Genomic DNA, 26,064 nt, shown 5'->3' with positions numbered 1-26,064 from the left:
TATTTTCGTATAAGTTAAATCAAATTTAAAACTACAATTATTTTTGAATTTTCAGTTAAAGTTTGTAACGGGAGAGTACTTAAATTGGTCAACTGAAGAAGTTTGTTTGCATTTAAAGTAGAAAGGTCTCGGTGATTTAAGACAAAAAATTGTTGGTTAGATAAGCATTTTGAGTTTTTAAATGTTTGACTGTTTTGTAATAATTATACTAATGTTAAATTTAAATTTATTTTTTTATTTAGCAAATAATATTTTTGGAAATGGCTACCTGTAATAATAATTTGTGTTTTACTTGTTGTATATGTGGTGTGCAGAAGTATTCTGTGCAAAAATATTTAAAACATTTGTATATCATGCATGAACATACCCCTGGTTTTTTCCCAGTGTGTAATATTGATGGTTGTCCTGCCAAATATAAATCTGTAAAATGTTTACGTCACCATATGCGCAAAAAGCATAGTTTCATTTTTAGCACACCTCAAGTATTAACAAATGAGTCTGATAATTTTATGAGTGAAACAATGGAAAACCAAATTTTAGCAGACAGTGTTGGTGATAACACCACAACAGAGTTTTTTAATGAGTCTATCACTGAAAACTGTAGTCTAGAAACCAGTAGTTTGGATTCTCATTTAGGTGCCACATCTTTATCCTCACTAGACAATCTACTCAGTTGTTTGCAGAAACATTATGCTATGTTTGTAATTTCAATAGCAGAAAAACATTTAATTCCGTCTGTTGTTCAAATTGATTTAGCAAACGAAGTTTAATCTTTGTTTACTTATTGTAGTAATATTTTTTGTGATCTAATAAAGCAGCAACTTGGGGAAAACTTTGTATATAATAGTGGTTTGAATCAACTTTTAAATAGTGGTTTACTTTTAGATAAAGTTTTATTTGTGGTCAATTCTAGCAAAAAGGTTGTTTCATTTTGTAAGTCAAACTTAGGTCTTATTTTGCCTGTGGAAATTAAATTACATTTCATGAATGAAAATCAATGTGAATATGGTTTAAAAACACCAAGCTGTGAAACTATTCAGTATGTACCAGTTTTACCTTTTCTAAAAAACTTATTTGAAAATGAGCTTATCTGGAATTCAATAAAAAGAAAACTTAAAAAAGATGAGTCTATTAATAATGAATTATTATATTCATTTTCAGATGGTTTAAATTGTAAACAACATGTCATTTTTAAAGACAAGAATGCATTAAGAATCCATTTATATTATGATGAATTTGAAGTGTGTAATCCAATTGGAGCTTATCGTTCAGTACATAAACTCTATGCATTTTATTTCTTCTTGGGAAACATTGAAGAACAATATATTTCACAACTTCAGAATATAAATTTATGTATTCTTGTAAAAGAAAAGTTTATTAAGAAATATAAAACATATAAGCAAGTTTTAAGACCTTTAATTCAGGATTTGCTGACGTTGCAGAATGAGGGTATTTTAATTACAGTTGATAATATGATAGTTCGATTGTTTCGTGGGGTTGCAACTATATCTGCTGATAATCTTTCCTCCCATGCACTAGCTGGTTTTCAACGTGTTTTTAATTCTGGTCGTTTTTGTCGTCAGTGCATGACTTCTTATGTTGACAAAAATAAAATTTTGGTTGAATGTGATACAACAATTCGTACCAAAGAAATGCATTATTATCATTTATCTGCTACTTCTGGTTCAGGTCACATTTCTTCTAGTGTGTATGGTGTTGAAAAACGATGTCCTTTATTGGATTTACCATACTTTAATGTTTTACAGTCTTTTCCACCAGACATCATGCATGATATGTTAGAAGGAACAGTTCCACAATTAGTAAGTCTAATGTTGTTAAAATTCAATGCACAAAATATAATTACAGTAGAACAGGTAAATGCAGAGCTTGACATTTTTGAAATTGGCAGAAATGACAGGTAAAACAAACCAGTACCATTTGTTATCCGTTCTGGTGCATCTATTAACTTTATTGGTTCTGCATCACAGAAGTTTTGTTTGTTTCGGTTATTACCATTTATGATTGGCAATCGCATACCAATATCTAATGTGTATTGGTTACTTTATTTACAGCTGCGAGATATTGCAGATTATGTATTTGCTCCAAAAAATTCAAAAACTATTTGGACATATCTTCAATTTTTAATAGAACAGTTTCTGCAAAGTTTTATTGAACTTTTTCCCAATAATTTAACACCCAAGTTTCATTTCATGCTCCATTATGCTCGTCTAATTAATGAAAATGGACCACTAAGATATTTATAGTGCATGCGTTTTTCAAAAAGTTAGCTTCTTCCATTAGAAGTTTTAAAAATATAGGTTATTCTCTTGCAAAGCGGCATCAGCTGAGACAGTGTTGGGAGATGGCATCTTCTGATTTTTTTAATGAAAAGTATGAAACATCAAATCTATGTTCAATTACGTTTGATAGTTTAGCAACAAATCTTCAGGAAAAATTATTGTCTTTTTTTTTTTAATGATATTATTGATAAAAAGGAAACAGTTTGGAAGTGTAATGCCATTACTATAAACAGAATTCAATTTCATGTGCATGATACAGTTATTTTAGCTTTACTACATGCAGAAGAAATTCCTTTATTTTTCAAAATTTATCACATTATTCAATTTCGTCAACACTGGGTATTTTGTGGTAAGTTGCTGATTTGTGACAAATATAATGACCACTTGCATGCATTCAGAGTTATAGAAGATAGAACTTTATCAATATGCTTGCCAACAGAAGTTTGTGATTATCAACTTCTAGACACATATACAATACAAGATGGCCATTCCTATATTACTCTCAGACACATATGTTTTAAATAAATTTTTGAAGAAAGATTTTTTGTTTTTAATATAGTCTGTTGTACTTGCAAAAAAAAAAGCACATAACATTTATTTCAAATTTGTTGATGAAACAAGCATCAAACAATAATATTTGTGATGTAGTGAATAATAATTACTATTAATAGCTAAAAATCATAAAAAAATAACTAACAAATAGATAAAAAATATATTACTTAAAAAAATTAGATAAATAATGGTAATAAAAATAATGTTATCAAAATAACAAACATAGGGCAAACAAAATTCATAAAATCCTAATTATTTTTAATTTACAATGTGACCTTGCAAATTTAATATTTAAGTTATTCCTACAGTATTTTTATCAAGTTTCAATAGGAATAGTGTAATTGTTAAATTTGTAACAATTAAATAAAAATCATCTCAACAATTAAATCAATATGTGAAATAGTTGGGCCCTTTCTATTGTGATATATTTGTCCATAACTGTCTAGTAAAGATATTTAACCCTAAAGCAAGGGGCTTGAAATTAATTTATAGTTAGATATTTGTAAAGCTCTATTTAGCACTTACATTTGTATTATTTACTTATAATTTACTTTTAATTTAGAAGAAGAAATAGGTGGAAAAATATTGGTGTGTTTAGCAGAGACAATGGTTTCAACTTTATGTAGGACAATGCGAAAGCAAGTTATGCTATTAGAAATCATAAGGAATCTTAAAGCACCACCTGGACATCAAGTTGATTTAACGTTAGTTTAAATGCAGTTTACACTTTTTAATACAATTAACAATACCTTTGTGCTAACAGAAAAATTTTGTGTTCACTAGTGTGTCAGAGCTTGGCAGTAGTGCATCAGAAACAAATTACACTGGTGCTGGAAATATCTTAGTAGGATGCGTTAGAACTATGACACCATGGCCAGTTCGATATCAACTACCTCTTTTGCCACCAGCAGTTATTGTAGCTTTTGAAGCCAAAGACCGTTGCTTTCTGCAGTTTAAGAGGAACAGCTGTAGAAACCAATTGATTCAATGTTTATACAATGACATCAGTAAGTTTACATTGTAAGTGTATTTTTTATTGAAATGTAATATGAAAATCTATGTGTTTGTGTGTGCGTTAATGTTGTTTTCATCATTAATTTTTGTGTCAATGCTATTTTTATCATCATGACTAACGATTGTAACAATTACCTCATTCATATTGATTATAAAAAATGTCAACATGTAAAAAAGTTATTATTGTAAAAAGTTGTTAAAAGCAACAATAAAACAATATCGTGAGGTTTTGTTAATATAAAAGTTTGTTTTAACATAAAACAACCTGACAATATTGTTTTATTTTTGTTTTCTACAACTTTTAACAATAACAATTTCTTACATTTATTTTGTTGTCACTGTTTAATTTTTATTTCAAGGTATCCATCCAGTACCCAATATTCAGATGTGCTTGCTGCCCTATGTAGCAAATATCCTTATTTGAATGAGTTGCCTTCAAGGAGTGATAGTTCATCACAACAATTTGTACTGTGTGTAAGTTGATTAATGGCTAATGTAAATTAAATGAAGTATATAATAAGAATATGTAAAACATTTTTAATTGTAAATGTAATGTATATGTACATAATATACGTATATAATATATGTATATATAAATCTTAATGCTTATGTGAAATAAATTTACTTATAATGGCAGTCTACGCTATTGGAAAGTCTAAAAAATAAGTTCAAGAAGGAAAGAGCCCCTTTAATTAATGTTGAGACTGTTGCTATCCATAAAAGCAAACTTGGGAATCCAGGAAGAGGACGCAAGTGCACAGAAGATTGTCTTAAGAATGACCAAGCTTGTAGTAGGACACATAGAGACTTGGTAAAAATTAAGCTTCACTGTTTTGAGAAATTTTGTTTTGAGATATTATTGAAATAAAAAAAAAAAAGATGAAATGATTATTGAAAAATAAATTTCTTTAGCCACATTCTCTGCCTATTGGTGAGGATGATGCAACTGTAGCAAAACATCATCAGGATATGATAATTGAATACCGTAAACTTCGTCCAGATAAGATTGATCGTCAGCAACGTAGTTGGTTATGCGAGCAAAGGATTTCGATGGTTGTCTTCGCACAGTTGATCTAAAAGCTAAATACCCATGGCTTTGCTCTGCTCAATCGGTAGGCTTTTAACTATTCTGTGGATTTTATTTTTTGTGTGTTCCAACTTAAAAATAATCTTTATAATAATGATGTTAAAGCTTCTTAGCAAAATGAAACTGAGATTTGGTAAAGATCTCGATAAAGAACTTCATCAACAGATGAAGGGCAAATTAAAGTGTAAAGACAATTTTGTTTCTGAAATTTTTGCTGAAATTGAGTGTGAAATTAATGAAAGCACTAAGAGAGGTAATAAATTTTGTGTAATACAAGAGATTTCTGTTTTCCAATTAACTATTGGTAAAAGTTTTTATGCTTTTTTCTGTTGAATATTGTTTTATAATTTAATTCTGTTTTATGTTTTTATTGTAATTTTTTTTACTATTCTAGATGCTACATTCAATGGAGCAATTCTTTTATTTCCACGGCTATTGTGTTAAATCACGGCTAATCTGTTGAAACCTTGGTTATATTTGACGACACTTCAAAACAGAATACACCAACTATTGCAATCCCTCGAGCTCAAAGGTTGACATCAAAATTTTGTAGAATTATATTAGATGGACAAGAAATAGTTGAACATCATAATGATGTTGATATCTCATTAGCGATGGCTTGTATATTTGCCTCTTATTTTATTTACGATATACAGTACCCTGTTCAGTTGAAAAACACATTATTATTTTTTGAACACATCATATTTGGTGTATCAAATAAAGAAATCCCTGTAACAATTCACAGGATGGCGGATACTCTGTGCAAGGTTATTGATTTACTTAAAACTTATTTTATATCGAAATCTTAACTTCAACTGCCTAACATAATTTTATAAATTGTAAAATTTATAAAACAAGAGAGAGAGATTTACTAGATGATGAGTACAATTTCACCTTTTATCGTCTATTATTTGTTTAGGTTTAGCTTCTACGAAGGGAGGTAACAGAAACGTTTAAAATAAAGCAACTTTTAACTTTATTTTATCCAATAGTTTTGTAGTTTTTTATTGCTTATACTTTTTTCTTACTTTTTGTTAATCTAGTCGTTGTTTAATTCATCATTTCGCATAACAAGTAAATGGTAAAACTTTAAATCATTTTTACCACGTGATGTAAACTTTTTAGAAGAACATGGATTAATTTATTTGAAAAACTAATAAGTATTAATAAAATTGTTAGTCTAAAAATTACCCGAAAATTCAATAATAATTATTAATTATAGTTTTTTTTCAAAAAATCGTTCAAAGATTTGTCTAGTGAACATTTTTTCAGTCAGTAGTCTTGAATCTGAAATAGTTCTTCAAAAACGGTTCTTTGAAGAACCGTTGCAAATAGTTTTTCTTGTAAAAAAAGGTTCTCTTTAGGGTTCTTCGAAGAATCTATCTGGATGACTTATCGGAACTATTAAGAACTCTTAGGTTCTTTGAAAAACTGTTTAGGGTTCTTTAAAGAACCTTATCGTAAGGTTCTTCCGAAGAACCCGTACAAAGGGTTCTTTGAAGAACCTCTATGGGTGCTCCCTCAGCACCAATGTCAGAAACCCTCTAAGGTTCTTCAAAGAACCATTCGGCTGTAGCTGCAGCATCATTTGTGAACAAAAACGTTTACTCTCTGAAACTACTGATTTTTCCCTGTTGATCGGATGATTGCAAGGGTTATATTAAATCATTATTAAATTATATTAATTTATATTAAATTAAATATATTAATTATATTATTAAAATAATAATTGTATTATTAAAATATTAATTGTATTATTAAAATACTAATTATATTATATTATTATTAAAATATAAACTATATTAATTATATTAAACTATATTAAATCTTTATAGAAACTTGAAAAAGGTCGAAGATAGTCTTAAAACAAAGAAAGCCAAAATACTATTCTTTGCTTAGATGGATGTTCTTGATATTCTAGGCATGACAGGCTTTACAAGTTAGATTATTGACGGTTGGTTAGTTTTCAACAGTTTTTGAGATAGTAGATTTTAAAATTTTAGATGCCTTTAATGATTTTTTAGGAAAAGAAGAGTGTTAGTAGTATTTTTTCTTCAGTAAGGTACCAAGCGTTACTTTTATTGTCAGTCAATATTTTTTTGTTCACCTCTTTATCAATTTGGTTATTGATAATTGTGAAATCTTTAACCAGATTCAAGTCATTGATTGGTGCATTGGCAGGATTTGTGCATTTAAACTTTTTTTAATATAAATTACAAAAGCAAACCAAAAAAATCTCTCAAGTTTGGCAGCAAAGTCTGTTGAGTAAAAGTCTGTAGATATCGAAAGCACTTGATTAGCAGAAAGCAAAGTTATCCACTAGCTTTTCTCCAAGAAAAACTGCTTTCAGTTTGCAAAGCTCGATGTAGTCACTTCTGGGTTATTTTTCCTTGTTTCAGAGTTAATCAAGGAAAAAAATAAACATCCTTTTTTTCTCTATTGATTGTCATTGGTCTTGGACTTTAAGTAGAGCAAAAGCACTTTTACTTGTCCTGTCAAAATCTCAATTGGTTTGCAGGCTCTTGAACCATAAAAAATCAGGTGACCATTGGTCTGGAAAATTCCAAAATGTTTTATTAGATTTAAAAATGTTGTAAAAAGCTCCATAATGTTATATATATATGTATATATATATATACATATACATATATATATACATATACATATATATATGCGTATATATACACACACATATATATATATATATATGTTTATATATATATATATATATATATGTATATATATGCATATAATATTAATATTATTGAATTTATATGTTTATATGTACGCAACATTTTAAAAATTGCTTTTGTTTCTCTTTAACGGTTCAATTCACAAATTCAATCTAACAGTGATTAAACCATGGAAGTCTAGTATTAATTTAACTGCTCTTTTTGCTGCATCTTCAACTTCATTGCTCTCAGTGTCAATAGCTTTTTATTAGCTTTTTGGAACGAATCATCATTTGCCATAAAGAAGGGCTCTTCTCCAGAATACTGTCATCAATTTTGAATCGATTAAATAGGAACATGCTTTTGACAGAGAAGTTCTTCTTTGAATGCTCATAGCGAATGATGGGTTTTCTTTAGCAACCATTTTTACTTTGATTTCTTGATCAACATCATCGGCAAACAAAGACAAAACAAATACTTTATTTGTCAAATACCATAAATGCAAAAACTTCTGTAAAGCTGCTTTGGAAGTGCTTTTATTTATTGTTTTGTAAGCTTTCATGGATGATTTTTTTATCAAATAAAACGCTCTTGCCATTCGTGGTGCTTGGAGCATAGCACATAGAGGCCGAATTTCAGATTTCTTCTCTGAATCTTCACCAAGAAATATTATTAAAAGCTCAATCAATTTATGATAGTCATCTCTAAGTAATTCTTTAGTCAATTTAAATCAGTAGAACTCTAGCAGTTTATCAATTTCGGAAACATTTAAACAAAATAGCTTCTCTGTACAGATTTGTACTTTTTCCGCATCTACAAGCCCAAACATTTCACTTTTTAAACAATGGAATGCCTGGGCTTGTAACTACTTGGTTGATTTTTGCTTCAAACACACTTTTTAATTTCAAAAATATTACTTTGGTACTAGAATCAATCAAAAACGAGATTCAGGTCAAAAAGCTATAACAAAAAGATGTGTCAACAAGATAAGGACAAAATATCTTTTGAAATAGGGTTAGGAACTGATTTTTTTTTGAAATTTATTTGTAATTTGTATTGGTCAAAGTGAATACAAGGACTTTCATGATTTTCATATAATTAAAATAAAATGACACTTTTGACACATTTATATATATATATATATATATATATATATATATATATATATATATATATATATATATATATTTATATATATATATATATATTATATATATATATATATATATATATATATGTATATATATATATATATGTATATATATATATGTATATATATATGTATATATACATATATATATACAGATATTTATATATATATATATATATATATATATATAGATATATATATATATAAATAAATAAATATATATATAAATATATATATATATATATAAATATCTATATATATATATACATATATATATATATATATATATATATATATATATATATATATATATATATATATAATATATATATATACATATATATATATATATACATATATATATATATATATATATATATATATATATAAATATCTCTCTCTCACTCTCACTCTCTCTCTCTCTCTCTCTCTCTCTCTCTCTCTCTCTCTATATATATATATATATATATATATATATATATATATATATATATATAAATATGTATATATATATATATATATATATATATATATATATATTTATATTTATATATTTAATACTGAAAAATTCTTTACTTTAATACATATAAATTCAATAACTAATTTATATTTGTATTTATATATATATATATATTTAATATTTATATATTATAAATATATGTATATATAATATTTATATAAGTATTTACATAATATATATATTTATAAAATGGGTTTAAAAACAAATTTTTTTTTACCAAAAACAATCCTAGATGTGGTTACCACAGAGCACATAACAATAGAAAACATAATGAAAAACATTGATAAAGGATACCATGCAGCTTTTAAAGTTGAAGATAGCAGTGAAATATGGCGATTGAAACGCAATAATTTAATAAACTTTAAAGTTACAAAAAAAACAATTAGAGATACAATGTATACATGTGTCAGATCCCAGTATGAAGCAAACTGAAAGTTGATAAATGTTTGCGGTTTCTTAGCTGGCATTCGCTCTAATAACAACTTGACCAGATGATCTGTATTCAAAAAATAAATTATTTTTAAAAGTTACTTAAGAATAAATTTAATTACTTAAATTAAAACCTTACCTAACTGTTATAAGTCAATAGAATGACTCTTATTTTGAACATATTGATCAAGGTAAAGACCTAAAAAGCCACCTAAATAGGGTAAAAATAATTAACTTGTTGTTAACAAAAATCTTAAAATTGAAAAATCTAACTTTTTGAACTCAATTGCATGTTATACTAAAGTAACAACATTTTTAATGTATTCAAAATTAGATTTATTTAGTTGTGTATAATAAATCAAAAATTTTCCTTTATTATACAGGGACCATGAACTGAAACAATTAAAATTTAAAATCAGAGCAGTTTTATATTATTACTACATTTTATGAAAAAAAATTATTTTTTACTTAAGTGGTTTTATTATAAATAAAAACTATTTGTTACTTTATGGTTTTATTGTAATGATTAATTTAATTTCTTTGAGAATGAACCACAAAATCTTTCAATGAGGGTTTTATTGAACAAATATTAAAATTTACACAATTTTGATTTAAATTTTATTTACTAGCATGAATCTCTTTTAATGATTTAATTTAAAGTAATTAATGGTAAAAGATTCCTTGTACTATTAACTAGAAAAAAAACAAGATCTGATAAACTATCAAGGGTTGGAATAACAAAAACAACAAGAGAAGTTGCTGCAAGTTTTAATTTGGAGGAGGGGTCATAAAACAATTATTACTCCTACAGCATGCAGAGTATAATTTGGAAATTTATGTTTTATCAATATCAAAAACCAACAGCAAAAAAATTACATACCATCTAAAAAAGAGGGAAAATAGAAATAGTTACAAAAATGACTTATTTGGTCAGAAATTCGTCCTTCACTTTGTAGTAAAATAAGTAATGAATGTGATTAAAACAATTTTACTAAAATGGAAAGAATGGCAGTTTGTGTGACAACTTCTAAGAATGATTATAATAGTGATATTCTACTAGAAGTGTTCCTGGCAAGTTCATCCCAAAATAAAGATCAGACAAAAAGTTAATAGAAGATTTAAAAATCAAAAATAACATTTTTGCTGATTGCACTGACACAACTGCTTCAAGCACTGGTGCACATAATCGAGGAATTAAACTTATTAGTAAGTATGTTGTCAGAGAGAACATTATGTGGCTTTTATGTTGTCAGCACATATAAGAGTGTAATGTCAGCCATTTTTTGTAAGTACTTAAAAAAAATTAAAATATTATCTTTAAAATTTTTATGTATGCAATGGAGACTTTAAGTCATTAGACAAATTCGATTGCAACATTTTCAAAAACAATTCTTAGATGCATCAGATTGCCCAGGAGGCAAAAAAATATCTATGCCATTACTTGGTATTTCTTAGGTATTCTTTATTAAATGCCTATACTTTTAACGAGGTTAGAACAGACTGTATAAGATTGTGATAAGATAGTTTACATTACTTGGTTTCTAATCTGTCATAATCTAGGCACCATTTAATGATTGTGAAGCTATTAAAGTAGCCAAAAATATAGTGGAAGAAGATGAAATAATAGACAAAAGTCTCACAAATTACTTAAAAATAAAAAACCTGAGTTTAGAGATAGCATAACCATTGAAAAGTCATTACACAAGTCATTATCACAACACTTTATTATATTTAAATTGCTAATTTAATTATAATAAAATTAGCAATTATGTGTATTTTACTAATTTTTAAAAATTTTTGTTTTTTTTCAAGATAAAAATTTTATGCCTTAACAGGACACTTTTCGATAGCAAAATATCAATTTAGTAAATAAATAAACATTTTTCTAATTCAAAATTTCCCAGCAGATCATATTAAAAAGTCATATTAAAAGTCAGAAGCTTCATGATAGTTGCTCAAGAGAAAAGAAAAAGTGCAGACAAGAAAGTTAAAAAGTGAAATTTGAACAACATAACTCGTAATATTAACGTAAATATTATTTAGATAAATAGTAAACTTTTTTTTTTCAGTTTAAATCAAGCAAAAAAAAAAAAAAAAAAAAAAAAAATTTTTTTTGACATTTGACATCATCAAACACTTTCTAAATGTTTCAAGACCAAAAGTTAACATTTTTCTTTTACTTATGATACTTAACCAGGATATGTTTCGAATGTTTTGGTTTCATAACAAAGTCATATTTTTGGTACAGCCTATTCCACATGGTGCAAATTGCCGCAAGAAATCTCTCAAGCTGTATAATTCCTCAATAATGGCTCCCTTGGAACTATCTCAAGCATTGAAATCTTTTGAAAGCAAAAAAGTTTGAAAAGGTGGTAGATAATTCTTTTGCTTCTGATCTATCCAATACAATGATTTTAAAACCCACTAATGGAGCTGCACCTCTTTTTTCATTTTTGTTAATTATTCATAACTCATTTAGAGCAATAAAAGATGTCTGATCAATAGCACAGCAATGGCAAGTAGCATTACACATTCAGAACAAGAACTGTATCATGGAGATTAATTTCTGGAAATCAATGTTACAAATTATTAAACAATATGGATCTTCTCTAGACTATGGAAGAGCTAGATTTAGTCTCCATTTTTTTGGATTCAACAAATGTTTTTGACTTTTATTAGTTCATGCTTTGGGAGGAGGAGGAGGACTTTGTAAAAATTATTTTGCAATTCAAGAACTCCAATATAGCATTGTTGTATTGCAGCTTTATCCCAAAAGTTGATTGCAATTTTCATTGCATCAAGGACTTTATTGAATGAATGGTATACCAATTGGGTCTCTATAGTGAGAAGGCTGCTGAATCAGTTCATCATTTTTTCAGTTCTCACTGGCAAAAAATTAATTTAGACATTGGCCAGGCAGAGTATGCCCAAAAGCTTAAGAATTTGATGTCAACAGTAAACATTAGCTAAAATTTTAGACTATTGTTTGTTAGAATTGATTTATTTATTAGTGCCTAATTAAAAAAACTGTTGTTTTTTAAGTAAGGTGTTTTTCTTAAAAAGTAGAAATTTTACATGCTGTAAAAATCAAAGTTTTCGGAATGATGTAGTTTAGCTTTTATAAGCAAAAAAAAATAAAAATTTTATTTTTATTTTTTCCTAGACATAATAGTTGTATTTCAATTTTGTCATTTTTGGTAAATGAAATGTGTTTTCATTTTATATTAGTGACATATTTAGATCAAGAGCTTTATCTTTAAAAGATAATGAATAACAAAAAAAAAAAAAAAAAAAAAAAAAAAAAAGTAAATAAATAAAACAAAAAAGTTCTAACACAGGAAAAAATTATTTATCGATGATCCTTCAGGACATATCTAAAAAATTTGTAAATATTTTTCTTGAAATATCTGGACTGTACTCAAAAAACACTTTCTATATACCCTGGTATATAGAAAGTGTTCTATATATAGAAATTATTTTGCACAAAAATATCTTTTTGGGAAACATAAAAGAAAAATGGGTAAATTTAAGAGTAAATTCTCCTAATGTTTGAGAACAAACACTACACTTTTCAGACAGTAAACAGTTTATAAATTTACAAATTAAAAAATTTGTCTTGTTTATATATATATATATGTATATATATATATATACATTATATATATATATATATATATATATATATATATATATATATAAATATATATATATATATATATATATATATATATATATATATTATTATATAATATGTCAATTAATAAAGCAATTTACAAAAAAGCTACAAAACTTTTTACCAAGTTAATATGTAAATTCAATAGCTTTTATATGGATTCGTATCAAATATCAATTTAAAAATGAACTAGCTTACTAGATATCTTGATAAAACTTTATTAACCTTACAGGTGTTTTGCATTAAATTATATACTCATGTTTTTAATTGGATATATAACATTATCAATTACATTTAGTTGTGTTATTTTTGCAGTCAGTGGCAAATCATGACAAGTGGAGGCTCTTAGCGCCTAAGGCCATAAGCCTAAGAGCCTGAAGGTCCTTAATGAAGGCCCTAAGTTGCTTTCTATTTATCTTATAAATTTCATTTTTTAAATGTAATGTAAGTATTATCAAAAAATATTTAAGAAACTGCATAACATGATCGGCCTTTTTTGGAGCCAATCACTAGCTCGGGTCACCCCACTAGCTTGGTCCCCCTGCCGTCATTTAGTCCACGTACCTTATAATATACCATATAAGTTAAAAAATTTTCAGAAAGGTAAACCATGTAACTTAAATTTTTTTAAAACCATGTTTTTAAGCAATATAGCAAATAGTTAGCGAAAGCAATTATTTAGACCTTACTGAAACAGAAGCAGATTATTGAAGCAAAAGGGCGCAAGATAAAAATAAATAAGACAAAAGTTATGCATTGTAAAGTCGAGAATAAGCAAGCAGAAAATACTGGGAAGTGGCCATGTGGAGTGTGTAGGAAGAGAGTTGGAACTAACTCTATTGTTTGTACAGTATGTATGCAATGGTTTCATAAGAGATGTAGATATTGAAGAGATGTTTTCTAAAAATTGTTGGTTTTGAGTGTAGAAAATGTACTTTTAGTGAGTATAGAGAAGAAGTTAAAAAAGAGATTGAAATAAAAAGTTGAGAAAATATAGTGTGTTAGTAACTTTTGTTATCTTGGAGATACAAAAGGATCAGCTAGTGGAGCAAAAGAACCATCTAGGGCAAAAGTAAGGTCTGCTTGGGCCAAGTTCCGAGAATTATCTCAACTTTTAACAGCAGAAAGTGCTTCATTAATAAATAAAGGAAAGTTTTACAGTCCATATGTCCAGAGTGTTATGATGTAAAGCAATGAAGCATGGGCAATAAAGGTTCATGATGATTACAAATTTAGCCAAGGCTGCAATAAGATTTAAGATCATGATGCTGCTACAGCTGTAATAGCAACAGGTACTTTAATTGACAATTGAGTAGTAACTAAAAATAACACATCTCCGATAATAACAGAATATAAGGTGTTTTGTTAGAAAGCAAGTGGCTAGTTCAAATAAAACTAAGCATTGTCCATAGGTTTCACAGCTAATATTAATTGGTGTGGATGGCAAGAATGATGAAAATTTGTTAGTTTATGCAATCAAATTTAAGAGTAATGGGTATTGTATAGAACAACTCAAGATGAAAATCACATCAATTTTACTTGTTAAAGTAGACTTCTTTCTGGAAAATATCTGACACATGTTTAAGTAGAAAATGGTACAGTAAACAGTATGGGTTCAGCAACACTAAATGTTCTTACTGAATATGATACTATTGAATGCATATAAGCAATTGCTTTATAATATACAAGTTTTAACACTGGTGTTAACAAGGGTTTAGTTGTCCGATTAGAAAAGATTTTTAAATGTAGCATTCATATAGTGGGTAGCTTACTTCACCATGGTGACTTACCTCTTTGTCATGTTATATCGGAAATAGAAAAATTAATGATCCTAAAAACTATAAAGACTCTACTGGTAAACAAATATTTGAAATTTTCATTTATGAATAACCTTATATTAATTCTAAAATTGTGTTTATAAATCTTTAGTGTCACTCCTGCTGCTTCTTTCAAGAATAATTTCTTGATGCTATGCTGCAAGACGATGAGAAAATTGTAAGATTCCCTGCTCTCGATCAAATTTTTCAAATTATGCTATTCAAGAAAATCAATCAGGACTTCAAGCAAAAAATCTAAGCTATATCCTTGAACTTCAAAGCTGAAATTTAGAGCAACTATTTCATGGAAATCAATCCTGATTTCAAGCCAAAAATCAAAGCTAAGGCAGTTATACCCTTGAATTTCAAAGTTAGAGTTTGTTCATGTTAATGTTGCTTGATGTTAATGTTGCTTTATTACAACTTAGAGCATACAACTTCATTTTTTATTACACCATGTAAGTTACAACAAACTATTCAAATTGCTGGAAAAATTTCTCTGACAGATCTGCCATGTAACTCACAATCTATGGAAAGAACTGGAAAACTTTCATTTGAAGCCTTAAAAAAAGTATATGGAAGGGTGAAGAGGCAAAATTGCATGCTGGTTAAAAACCAGAGCAGAATGGAAACCAAGAGAAACGCAACCGTTGCATACTTTCTTCAAAGTAATTTTATTACCTTTTATGTTACAAATATATATTAAAATGACAAACATTACTTTTAAATAAAGTGTGTTGTTTCTCTCAAAATGACGAAAATAGAAAGTTTTTGTATTGCAGTAATAAATGTTAAAAATTAGGTTAACCATACACAGGGCGCAAAGACATGAGATTAAAACTCTAGCCTCCATTAAACTAATCTAAATTAAATCAAAATCTGAACTCTCTGTAAACACTCTCAAATAAAAAAGAATCTTACAAAAAAAAAAAGAGACAATATTTTTTATTGAGAAAACAGACAAATAGTCAAAAACTTTGAAGTGATTTCACAAAATTATCTCAAGTCCAAATTAGCTAATTTTTCTGGAACCGTGATTATATATATGCATCACGTAAATCCCAAAGTGAGCCTATGTGTTCAGAAAAAAAACTATATTTAGACAGTGGCTTAATTTATATATATATATATATGTTCAGTTAACTTCTTTAGAAGGAATTTATAAATTTGTTCCTAATACTTAATCATAATTGATACAACTAAAAATTTTTTTATTATTACTTATAGCTGTGATTTTTCTTTAAGAAACTTCATGTTTTATGGTATTCAACTTGCATTGCTGAAAAACCTTTTTGATGGAAAAACTAAAAGCTATTAAAAATATCTGGAATTTTGAATATATATTCGTAAAAAACATCTTTAATAATGTAAAAAATAAAAATAATAAAAACTGATGAAATAAATTAAAAATAAAAACAAAATAAAACAAAATAAAAATAAAACAAAATACCTTTGTAAAAAAAAAATCCAATTTCAATAACAGAAAACAGTATCAATGCAACTTCCACTAAATTCCAAAACTCAACAAAATATTTACAACCAACTCGATATAAAAATCGACATTCACGAACAGTAAATAACATTGTCATTAAAATAAAAATGAAATGAGAAATCAACATTTCTTTTGTACCAGAATATAATCTAAATGTCAAAATGCAAAAAGTAGGAATAACTCCACTAGAAGCAGGGAACTCTAAAACCATTGTGACCATGCTAATATAATTAGTAGCAGCATTAAACAAAGCAAACTCAATTAATATAGCTCGCGTTTGTCTATCAATCCATCTGAGTTTTTTGACCTGATCTATTATAGCCTTGTTTTTCCATTTTGGGAAAATTTCTACAACATAACCGCCACCATAGTAAGTTTCTAACTTTGCTGCATATGGATACCCATCAAGTTCTTTCCAAGTTTGATACCTCCATGGTTTAGTTAAAGGATTAATGTCAGAGTTATGCAACAGTGGAACTGTCCAATTTAAATAAAAATTTCCTGTTTCTTCAAGAGTAGATGTATAAGAAGACATACAGTTAACCTTGATAAACTGAGCAACTGATTTCGTCTTTACACAAGAATCTAGCGCAAGTAAAAAACATTTAATTAATTCAATTAATTTAATTAGTTAATTTTCCAGATATAAATATCCAGATATACCTTTCAAAACAAATATCTATAAATGTTAAATGAAGCATCAAATGGTTAGAAGGAAAAAGAAGAAAAGTTATATAATTATAGTAATCCATTAACTTTATTTAAATTTACAAATAACTTTCTTATATCCATTTTATCCAACTTATATACATTAACTTTATTTATAAAATTTATGCATTTTACAGGTGCATTCTATACACATCATTAATTTAAAAATGGTTGCACATTAAATTTTTAAAACAGTTTTCTTCCTGTTAAAAAAATTATTTATAAGAAAAATCTTTTACTTGGTTGCACACGAACTTGCCTAATTCTGATTCCATTCACAATCTTAGAATTGAGATCGTTTAAAAACAACTTTCCAGGGAAGTCTTTCTTATCTGAATTTGCATAAAAATCACTCAATTTATACCAGGGTTCAGGAAAAACTTGGCGTAAAAAAAATTCGTCCATCCAATTCCAAAAATCTGGTGTAGCTTGAATCTAATATATAATTATTTCAATATATTTAATGTGCAAATTTGAATATATGTTAACAACAAATTTTATTAAATAAAATTTTTGAAATGAGTATGTAAATCTAACTAGTTTTATCACACACACATTAAAAAAAAAAAGTATAATAATCAAAATGATATTGCTTTCTGATAAATACTTTTATACATGTAGATGTTTATTTTTTTAAATGCCATGATGTATATACAGAAACTTTAACCTTGCAGTGTCTTGGTCTTTTACCTCTTTCAGTATGACAGTCATGTAGAATTATATTCATGCATTTATAAATATATATTCAATATATATATATATACATATATATATATATATATATATATATATATATATATATATATATATATATATATATATATATGTTAATATATACTTATATATGTTAATATATACTTATATATATATATATATATATATATATATATATATATATATATATATATATATATATATATATATATATATATATAATATATATGTATAGTTTTAGTTTATCTTTTCCTGTACCAAACATATTTGGAAATAAGAAAATTTAAAATGGAACAAAACAGGTGTGTTTTTTACTTAATTTTCAAACTAAACTGCAAAAAAATTTGTCAACCATTTTATATTGTAATGATCATTCAAAGGAATAGAACTATATATCTATATACCATTCAAAAGAATAGGACTATGTATTATCTGAGAAATGTGAACATACCCACAAATCTTTAATTTCAATTTAAAGTCAATGAAAACCTATCATTGTTCTGAATCATTTTTGACAAATAATAAATCGTCTTTTTTTAAACTTTTTTTATAGGTTTAAAAAAAAAAAAATATTGAAGTTATAGTTTGTTTTAAACTTGAACTTTAGAATTTTGGCCTTTTTTAATACCAAAACTTCTTGATGACTTTTCAATTAACACCAACCATCTGTCGAAATAGATTTGCAAGTAATTTTTTTTGAAAATAGCTGGCACCTAGGAAAATTTAAAATAAGAGTTTGAAATGAGATTTGAAATAAGATTTGAAACTTAAAACTGATCCCAGCCATAAAGTGTGGTAAAAAAGGTGTACCAAAAACATGCTTTTATTTTCAGGATGCCTCTTAAGTCTTTCCTGTTCTATAAAGTCCCCTGAGGTCAAAAACAATCAAGATGAACGAATAAAAAAATTAGTAGTCAAAAAGTAAATCTGTAAAATTTGAAAAAATTCAATTTTTAAAAAATAAGAAAATAAAATTTATAATAAAATCTAAAATAATAAAACAAAAATTATAATAAACTCTAAAGTTGGTTGAATTTTGAGTAGACTAAATTAAATTGGACTCAGTTAGATTAAAGATTTTTGAAAATTATTATTGTTATTGCTAACACTATTACTTATATAATAACACATTGCTTCAAAGCACAATCATTGCAGCAATTTGCAATACAGCAGGAATGAATATTGGAAAAGTGCTTTATCTCTGAAAGCTCTGCCCACCAAATAAGATTCAAGAAGATAGAAGATATAGGTAAGAATAAGTAATTCAATGAAAAACTAGGATAAAAAAAATTAATTATATAAATAAAATTATTTTAACAAATAGGAGACCAGATAAAACAAGATATAATGCAAACCTCGAATTGAAAGCAGCTTTTCTGCATTTTGACAGCAAATAAAATGGAGGAAAATCTAAATATTACTGTTTTTTTTATCAGTGTTACATTTTTAGATACTGATGACAAAAATAACATCCTTATTAGAGTGATACAAGTTGGAAGCTCCGAAGGATTTGACAAAAAAAAATCTTAAATCTCTTAGAGCATTACAACATTGTTGACCAGATATTTGCCATTTGCTTACAATACCACTGCTTCTAACAGTGGAGTATTTGTTAAAGACATTACTATACTCACAATTATCTTGAAGATTCCAATGCATTGGTTTCTCTGGAGGAAACATATGCTGGAGTTACACATCTCTCATTTTATGGTGGAACTTATTGGTGAGAAAAAAAAGGTGCCCCGAAGAGCACTATATGTAAAATTGCAGAAACCCTGGCAAAAATTTGGAATGAACTATAGATTGGATCATTGTTGTACAACATTGCAAGAGAGGCACCAGAGTTCGGCAAGAGTTGACCAAACAGACATTTAACAGAGGGTACTAAAAAAAACTTTGTTAACTAGTTGTTGTCTATTTAGGAGAAGATGTACCAGAATTTTATTTTTATTAACCTAGAGCCATGAAACAAGGTACAGTTAAAGTAAACTATAAATAATTTTTATTTTGAGGGAAAAGTAAATTTTATATACATAAAAAATTAAAAATTTTAATAAGTTTTATATAATCAATAAATTTTATCCCTAAGGTTTGAGGCAGATGTTTTATACCTGATGATCATGAGGATGACTGAAAAGGTAGCTCATGTTATGAATAAGAAAAAGAAAAAGATGGCATAAAACGACTTTATTTCTATAGCTATGGACCCTGGTTCTTAATTCTCAAATGATGGATAAGTCAGCTTTAAATAACTTAACAAATAATATCAAATTACTTCCTGGTATTAAAACATATTAATATGGTAAAGAAGTTATTCAATTAAGTCAGTTATAGAACAGATAGAAGTAATAAAGAAACACACTCAAACAATATGAACTTGTCTATATTTTAGAAATAAAAAAACTCTAATTGGATGCATTTATTGATCACCAGCAATATCTCATGAGTACAATAATTTTATTTTGTTATCAACTAATGCTGTTTGGACAAGTATTTATCAGAAAGAATACAGCGATCTTATTATTACAGGGGACTTCAACTATAATACAGTAGATCGGTCTGACAATGACTGTCCTTTTTCAGCAAGCGATAATGAATCTCAAACTAATAAATTTATCAGATGTCAAGAAGAATGTTTTCTGTTTCAATGTGCATGCAAACCAACATTACAAAAAGCAAGCTACGAATTAACTAATACTCTAGACCTTATTATTACAAACAATAAAGAAAAAATTATTTCTATAACTCACTCAGCTCCTTTAGGGAATCTCAAACAGGGTCATCAATTACTAAAGTGTTGTTATCTAATGAATGATCTTAAGTCTTCTAAAGAACATAAGAAATCCATTATATTATATCAAAAAGGAAATTATGAACTATTCTCAAGTCATTTCAATAATGTGAATTGGGAAATTGAATTTAAAGGTAAATCTTTTAATGAAATGCATGATTTATTTATGTATCATTATAATTATGCAACAGAAATATTTATCCCAAGAATTAATTATCAAAATTGAAGGAACAAAAACAAATGGATTACTCTCGAATTGAAAAATAAAATAAGAACTTAAGACAATATATGACTCTCTAACAAACGCTATGGCTGGAATGATGAATTAACAAAAACTAAATATAATAAGCTAAAAATTGGAATAAAAAATAATATCAAGAACAATATCAAACAGTTAGAAAGAACTATAGCCAGCAAATTTAAATCTAATCCTAAATTGCTTTATAAATATATCAATGAGAAGTAATCAGTAAAAACTCAAATTCGAGCTTTGGAAAATGAAAATGGTGAAATTATACATGATCATTACTATAGCTACTGAACTAGATAAATATTTTCACTTTGTGTATGTTGATGACTATGATAGAAGCATTATTGAATTGCATAATATACCTTCAAATTTGTTATTAGACACAGTTCTAATAACACAAAATGATGTTCAAACTGGACTTAAAGCACTTGATAAGTTAAAATTGGTCGGTTTTGATTTAGTTCATCCTTGTATTTTAAAAGAATGCAGCTCTTCAATATCATACCCATTATATTTAATGTTCAAAAAATCAATTGAATCAAGTACTATACCAAATATGTGGAAAAAGGCAAATGTTATGCCACTTTTCAAAAAAGGAAACAAATTAAAAGCATCGAACTACAGACCAGTCTCGTTAACTTCAATACCATGTAAAGTATTGGAAAGAATAATAGCTGATTGTATCATGCAATACCTGATAAAAAATTTTACTCTCAAAAAAACAACATGGTTTTATGAAAAGCGAAAGTTGTATAACAAACCTATTTGAATACCTAGATATTTTAACGGATGCGTTTCATAATGGAACACCGATAGATGTATTGTATACAGACTTTAAAAAAGCTTTCTGTATTTTGGGTAAACTTCTTAAGTGGATAGCCTACTTCTTAGCTAACAAAAAACATTGAGTGGTTTTAGGTGAAAGTGTGACAGATTGAGTTGATGTCCTTAGTGGTGTATCACAAGGGTCTGTTTTAGGTCCTCTCCTTTTTCTGGTATTTAAAAATGATTTATCAGAAAATTTTATTAATGAATGTCGTTTAAATGCTGATGATAATAAGATAATTGCACCTATTTCTTCGCAAAATGATTCACAATTGTTTCAAAATGATATTAATAAACTTGAAGAATGGTCTACAAAATGGAAATTAGGATTAAATTTTGAAAAATTTAAAATTATGCACTTTGGTTCAAATAATAAAGAATATTCTTATTTTAGACATTGGTGTTTATATATCAAGTGATTTGAAATGGGCCAAACAAGTAAAATATGCAGCCAGTAAAGCAAATAGTATGCTCTCACTACCAAATAATACATTCAAGTAAAAGGATAAAGATCTAATAAAAACACTGTATTGTACGTATGTTAGACCAAATTTAGAGTTTTCGATTCAAGCATGGAGTCCGTATTATACAAAAGATGTTAATGAACTTTAAAAAGTTCAACGAAGAGCAACCAAAATGATAGCGGAACTAAGACATCTTGAGTACAAAAAAAGATTAGAAATTTTGGATATGACAACTTTAGAGACTCGGCGGCTTAGAGATGACTTGATCCAGCAATTCAAAGTATTTAAAGGTATTGAAAAAATTGATGTTAAACAAAATTAAGCAATGAACTCTATTTGCTCATCAGGTCCAGCATCGAACATTAGAGGAGGAAAACATAGATTGAAATTTGAGATGGTTAGAAATTGTATGAAAAGGCAATATTTTTTCAGCAATAGAGTCGTTTATGGATGGAATAGTCTGCCAGCAGAAGTCTTTCAATCAATAGAGTCGTTTATGGATGGAATAGTCTACCAGCAGAAGTCTTTCAATCAACAGTTCTACACTTAATAGCTTAAAATCAAACTTGCAATTGGTCAATTTAAAAGCAATAGCAAACAAGATGAAAATCAAGAAAGCTTATTATTAACGCTTTTTTATTTAAAACTGAACAGTAATTAATATATACCGGCTGTCATATATATTGCCTGGCGCTCTATCTCATCAGCATTAATTATTATTTTTATCAATATATTTTTAATTAAATGGATTATACTGGTTATATAATTAAAAGGAATATACTGGTTCTATAGGGAGATACATAAGTGATTTAATTTTGTATGATAAAATTTGTCAACTACTGGGAGATTAGAAAATTTATTATGATTTAAAACTAGTTTGATACTTTCTGTTTTCTTTTATTTTAATCAGTAAATAAATTTAGTTAAAAAATTATTTGCAAAGTATTTTATATAGTAAAGCAAAAACAAACTTTTACACTAGATAAAACTTACTTTTGTTTAAATGCAATTTTTCTTTATTTTAATTTTAATTTATTTAATCAAAATTTAAATTCCATAAATTTTAACATAAAGTTGCATAACTTTACATGCAAGAATGTGCTTCAAAGATTTCTAGTTTTTAAGTTTTCCTAATATCTTTAAAATGTTGAAAATAGAAATAGAAACCACAAAAAATTAGCCTTAACTAAAATGTTTTTTGAACTTTTTAAAAAAAATTAAGATTAAATGATTAAACAAAAAGTGTATAATTTTGGACCTCTCCTTCCCCTAATGAACAGATGTAATTAATAAACTAAATAAAACTAATATAAACTAAAGTTTTTTTTGAGCCAACGGGATTACATTTAACAAAACTCTGCAAAAATAGTAAAAAATAAATTAAAATGTATAAAAGTACATTTAAATGGTCAACATAAATATTTTTTAAAAAATCAACTGGTTTACTACAAACAAAAATTACCTGATTTTACTAAAGTAATTTAAAATTATTGGAAAAGCACTAATTTAACTTAGATTCTAAAAACTTATAATGGAAAATTGGGGCGCGGCAATGGTGCTGTGTAAAAAGAGAAAAGGCGAACTCTTTACCATATAACAGTTTTTATTTCATTTTTTTACTAATAACACTAACAAAATTTTATTTATTTTTCCATGTTTTTTTTTTCAGGAAATATATATAAAGATAAACTAACCTGGCCATAAATTTTACTGTAATCTCTTGGCCATGGAACCCTTCTAAGTGTTAGATTAAAAAGATCTTGAACATTGCGAGTTTGGCGAAAAGCAACATTTTTACGTGTTGAATATCCTATAAACATCACCAAAATAGCATAAAAGATATATAAAGCCAACTCTTTAAATAAAGAGTACATCTTGAGGTTCTTAATCCTTAGGTCTCTCATCTCTAATACCATTGAAGTATTAAGTGGTTGCATTTCTATATCTTTTCGATCAAAAATAGATGGTTCGTGTTTCGGTTTGTGAAGCCAACTTTCATCAAGGGCCAACATTTTACCTTCAAAATTAAAATGCGAAAGTCATTTTAAGAAATACAAATGACATATTATTTAGAATATTGTTCTATGTGTAAATCAAATCCAAAAATAATTTCAATAAGCTCCCACAACCTATACCTACTACACCACCACCTCCTCTATCTTTTAGTTGATTCTAAAGTAGATTTATTTGTCTCAACAAGTTTGTTATCAATGGAAGACTAGTGAAGGTCATATTCTCAAAATTCTCAAATCTCACAATTCTCAAAATCCTCAAAAATCAGTTCAAGAACATAAATTTATAAGGATATCCCACTTAGAGAGGATAAACTGGTATTTTTAAAAAAACTAGATTGTTACTTTTTTGTCATTGTTAGAACTGCTTTGACATTCATAAAAATCAAATCAACGACCTGTCAAATTAAGCAACTAGCCTGAAAAAACAACCTTAAAAGATCCAAAAACTATATAAGGAACTTATTTAAAGATTTATGGTATATAATAGTACAAAATATAACTTTAAAACGTTTTTCCCAAGCTAAAGTTGTGAAGAATAAAAACATATTAAAATAAATTGAAAACATTATTTAAATACCTTGTGTTTGAAAATCAGTTTCTTCTTCTTTAATATTTTTAATAAAAAGAGCAAAAAAAACTGCCAACACAAATAACTTTATTGGTTCGGTGAAGAAAACCTCTTTAACCTAAAAGAAGAATTATAAAAATGCTTAACATTAATCACAAATATGAGTGACACTTATTCAAAATAAACAATGAGACATTTATTTAATAATAATGATGATGATGATGATGATGATGATGAGGACACATATTGTTCTGGTTGAATGTCAAAAAATTTGTTTTCTCGAAAAATAGCTATAAATTTCATTTTACCTTTTTCATTTCCAATAAAAAAAAAATACTCAACTAATTTTCTAGTTAATTTCATAAAAAAGTTGAAAACAGATGTTGTGTCATTTGTAATGATTCAAAATTTGTAAAATATTTTTTGACAGAAGTCAGAATTGCTTAATTTAGTCCAACATTTTGAACTCAGGTACTCCATAGTCAAGTTAAAAATACAACTCTAATTAGCCTTTTGCTACTTAGAAAAATACTTCTCTAGTCATACTAAATTTACTTTGTTTACTTTTACTACAAAAAGTCCAGATTTAAAAAGTATAAAAAGAAGAACAGAAAAAGTTTAATCCAAAACACTCAGTTAATGTATGTACACTCTGATGCAACAATTGCTATATAAATAAATCAATGTACACCTCACTGCATTTATAGCTAAATCAGTCGATGTATGTACACTCAATGCTCAATCCCTGAATAATTCAGTCAGTCAAAACAAAAGTAAAAAAACAAGAAAATAATATAATGTAAAATAAACAACATTAAACAATAAAAAACAATTAAAAAAAAATACATTCTGAACTAAATAAAAAATGTAAAAAAGTTTTTTGTCAATAAAGCTTGGTTTTTTGGATTTTAAAAAGACAAATAAACTTCATTACATCCCAAAATTATTTTTCATAAATAATAATAAATTTTCAACTTAAATGATCTTAGCTCTCCAACTTAAGTGATCTAAAATTCTCAACTT

General features: G+C 26.9%; 1 protein-coding gene across 2 annotated transcripts in view; it reads right to left on the bottom strand.

The window, feature by feature from the left end:
* The window catches only part of LOC100203405 (uncharacterized), a 203,492-nt gene that overhangs the window by 2,886 nt on the left and 174,542 nt on the right, over positions 1-26,064 (bottom strand). For both annotated transcript variants that reach the window (XM_065804187.1, XM_065804188.1), the window contains 5 exons: positions 25,051-25,159; positions 24,153-24,475; positions 17,654-17,849; positions 16,665-17,291; positions 9,513-9,791 (listed from right to left, as the gene is read on the bottom strand). In XM_065804187.1, coding sequence (XP_065660259.1) covers positions 9,513-9,791; positions 16,665-17,291; positions 17,654-17,849; positions 24,153-24,475; positions 25,051-25,159 — 1,534 coding nt within the window. The remainder of the gene's footprint in view (positions 1-9,512; positions 9,792-16,664; positions 17,292-17,653; positions 17,850-24,152; positions 24,476-25,050; positions 25,160-26,064) is intronic.

The sequence above is a fragment of the Hydra vulgaris genome, chromosome 08, assembly GCF_038396675.1.
Source record: "Hydra vulgaris chromosome 08, alternate assembly HydraT2T_AEP".
Classification (NCBI taxonomy): domain Eukaryota; kingdom Metazoa; phylum Cnidaria; class Hydrozoa; order Anthoathecata; family Hydridae; genus Hydra; species Hydra vulgaris.
Note: the sequence above shows the minus strand (reverse complement) of the source record. Positions and strands in the feature narration are given on the sequence as shown.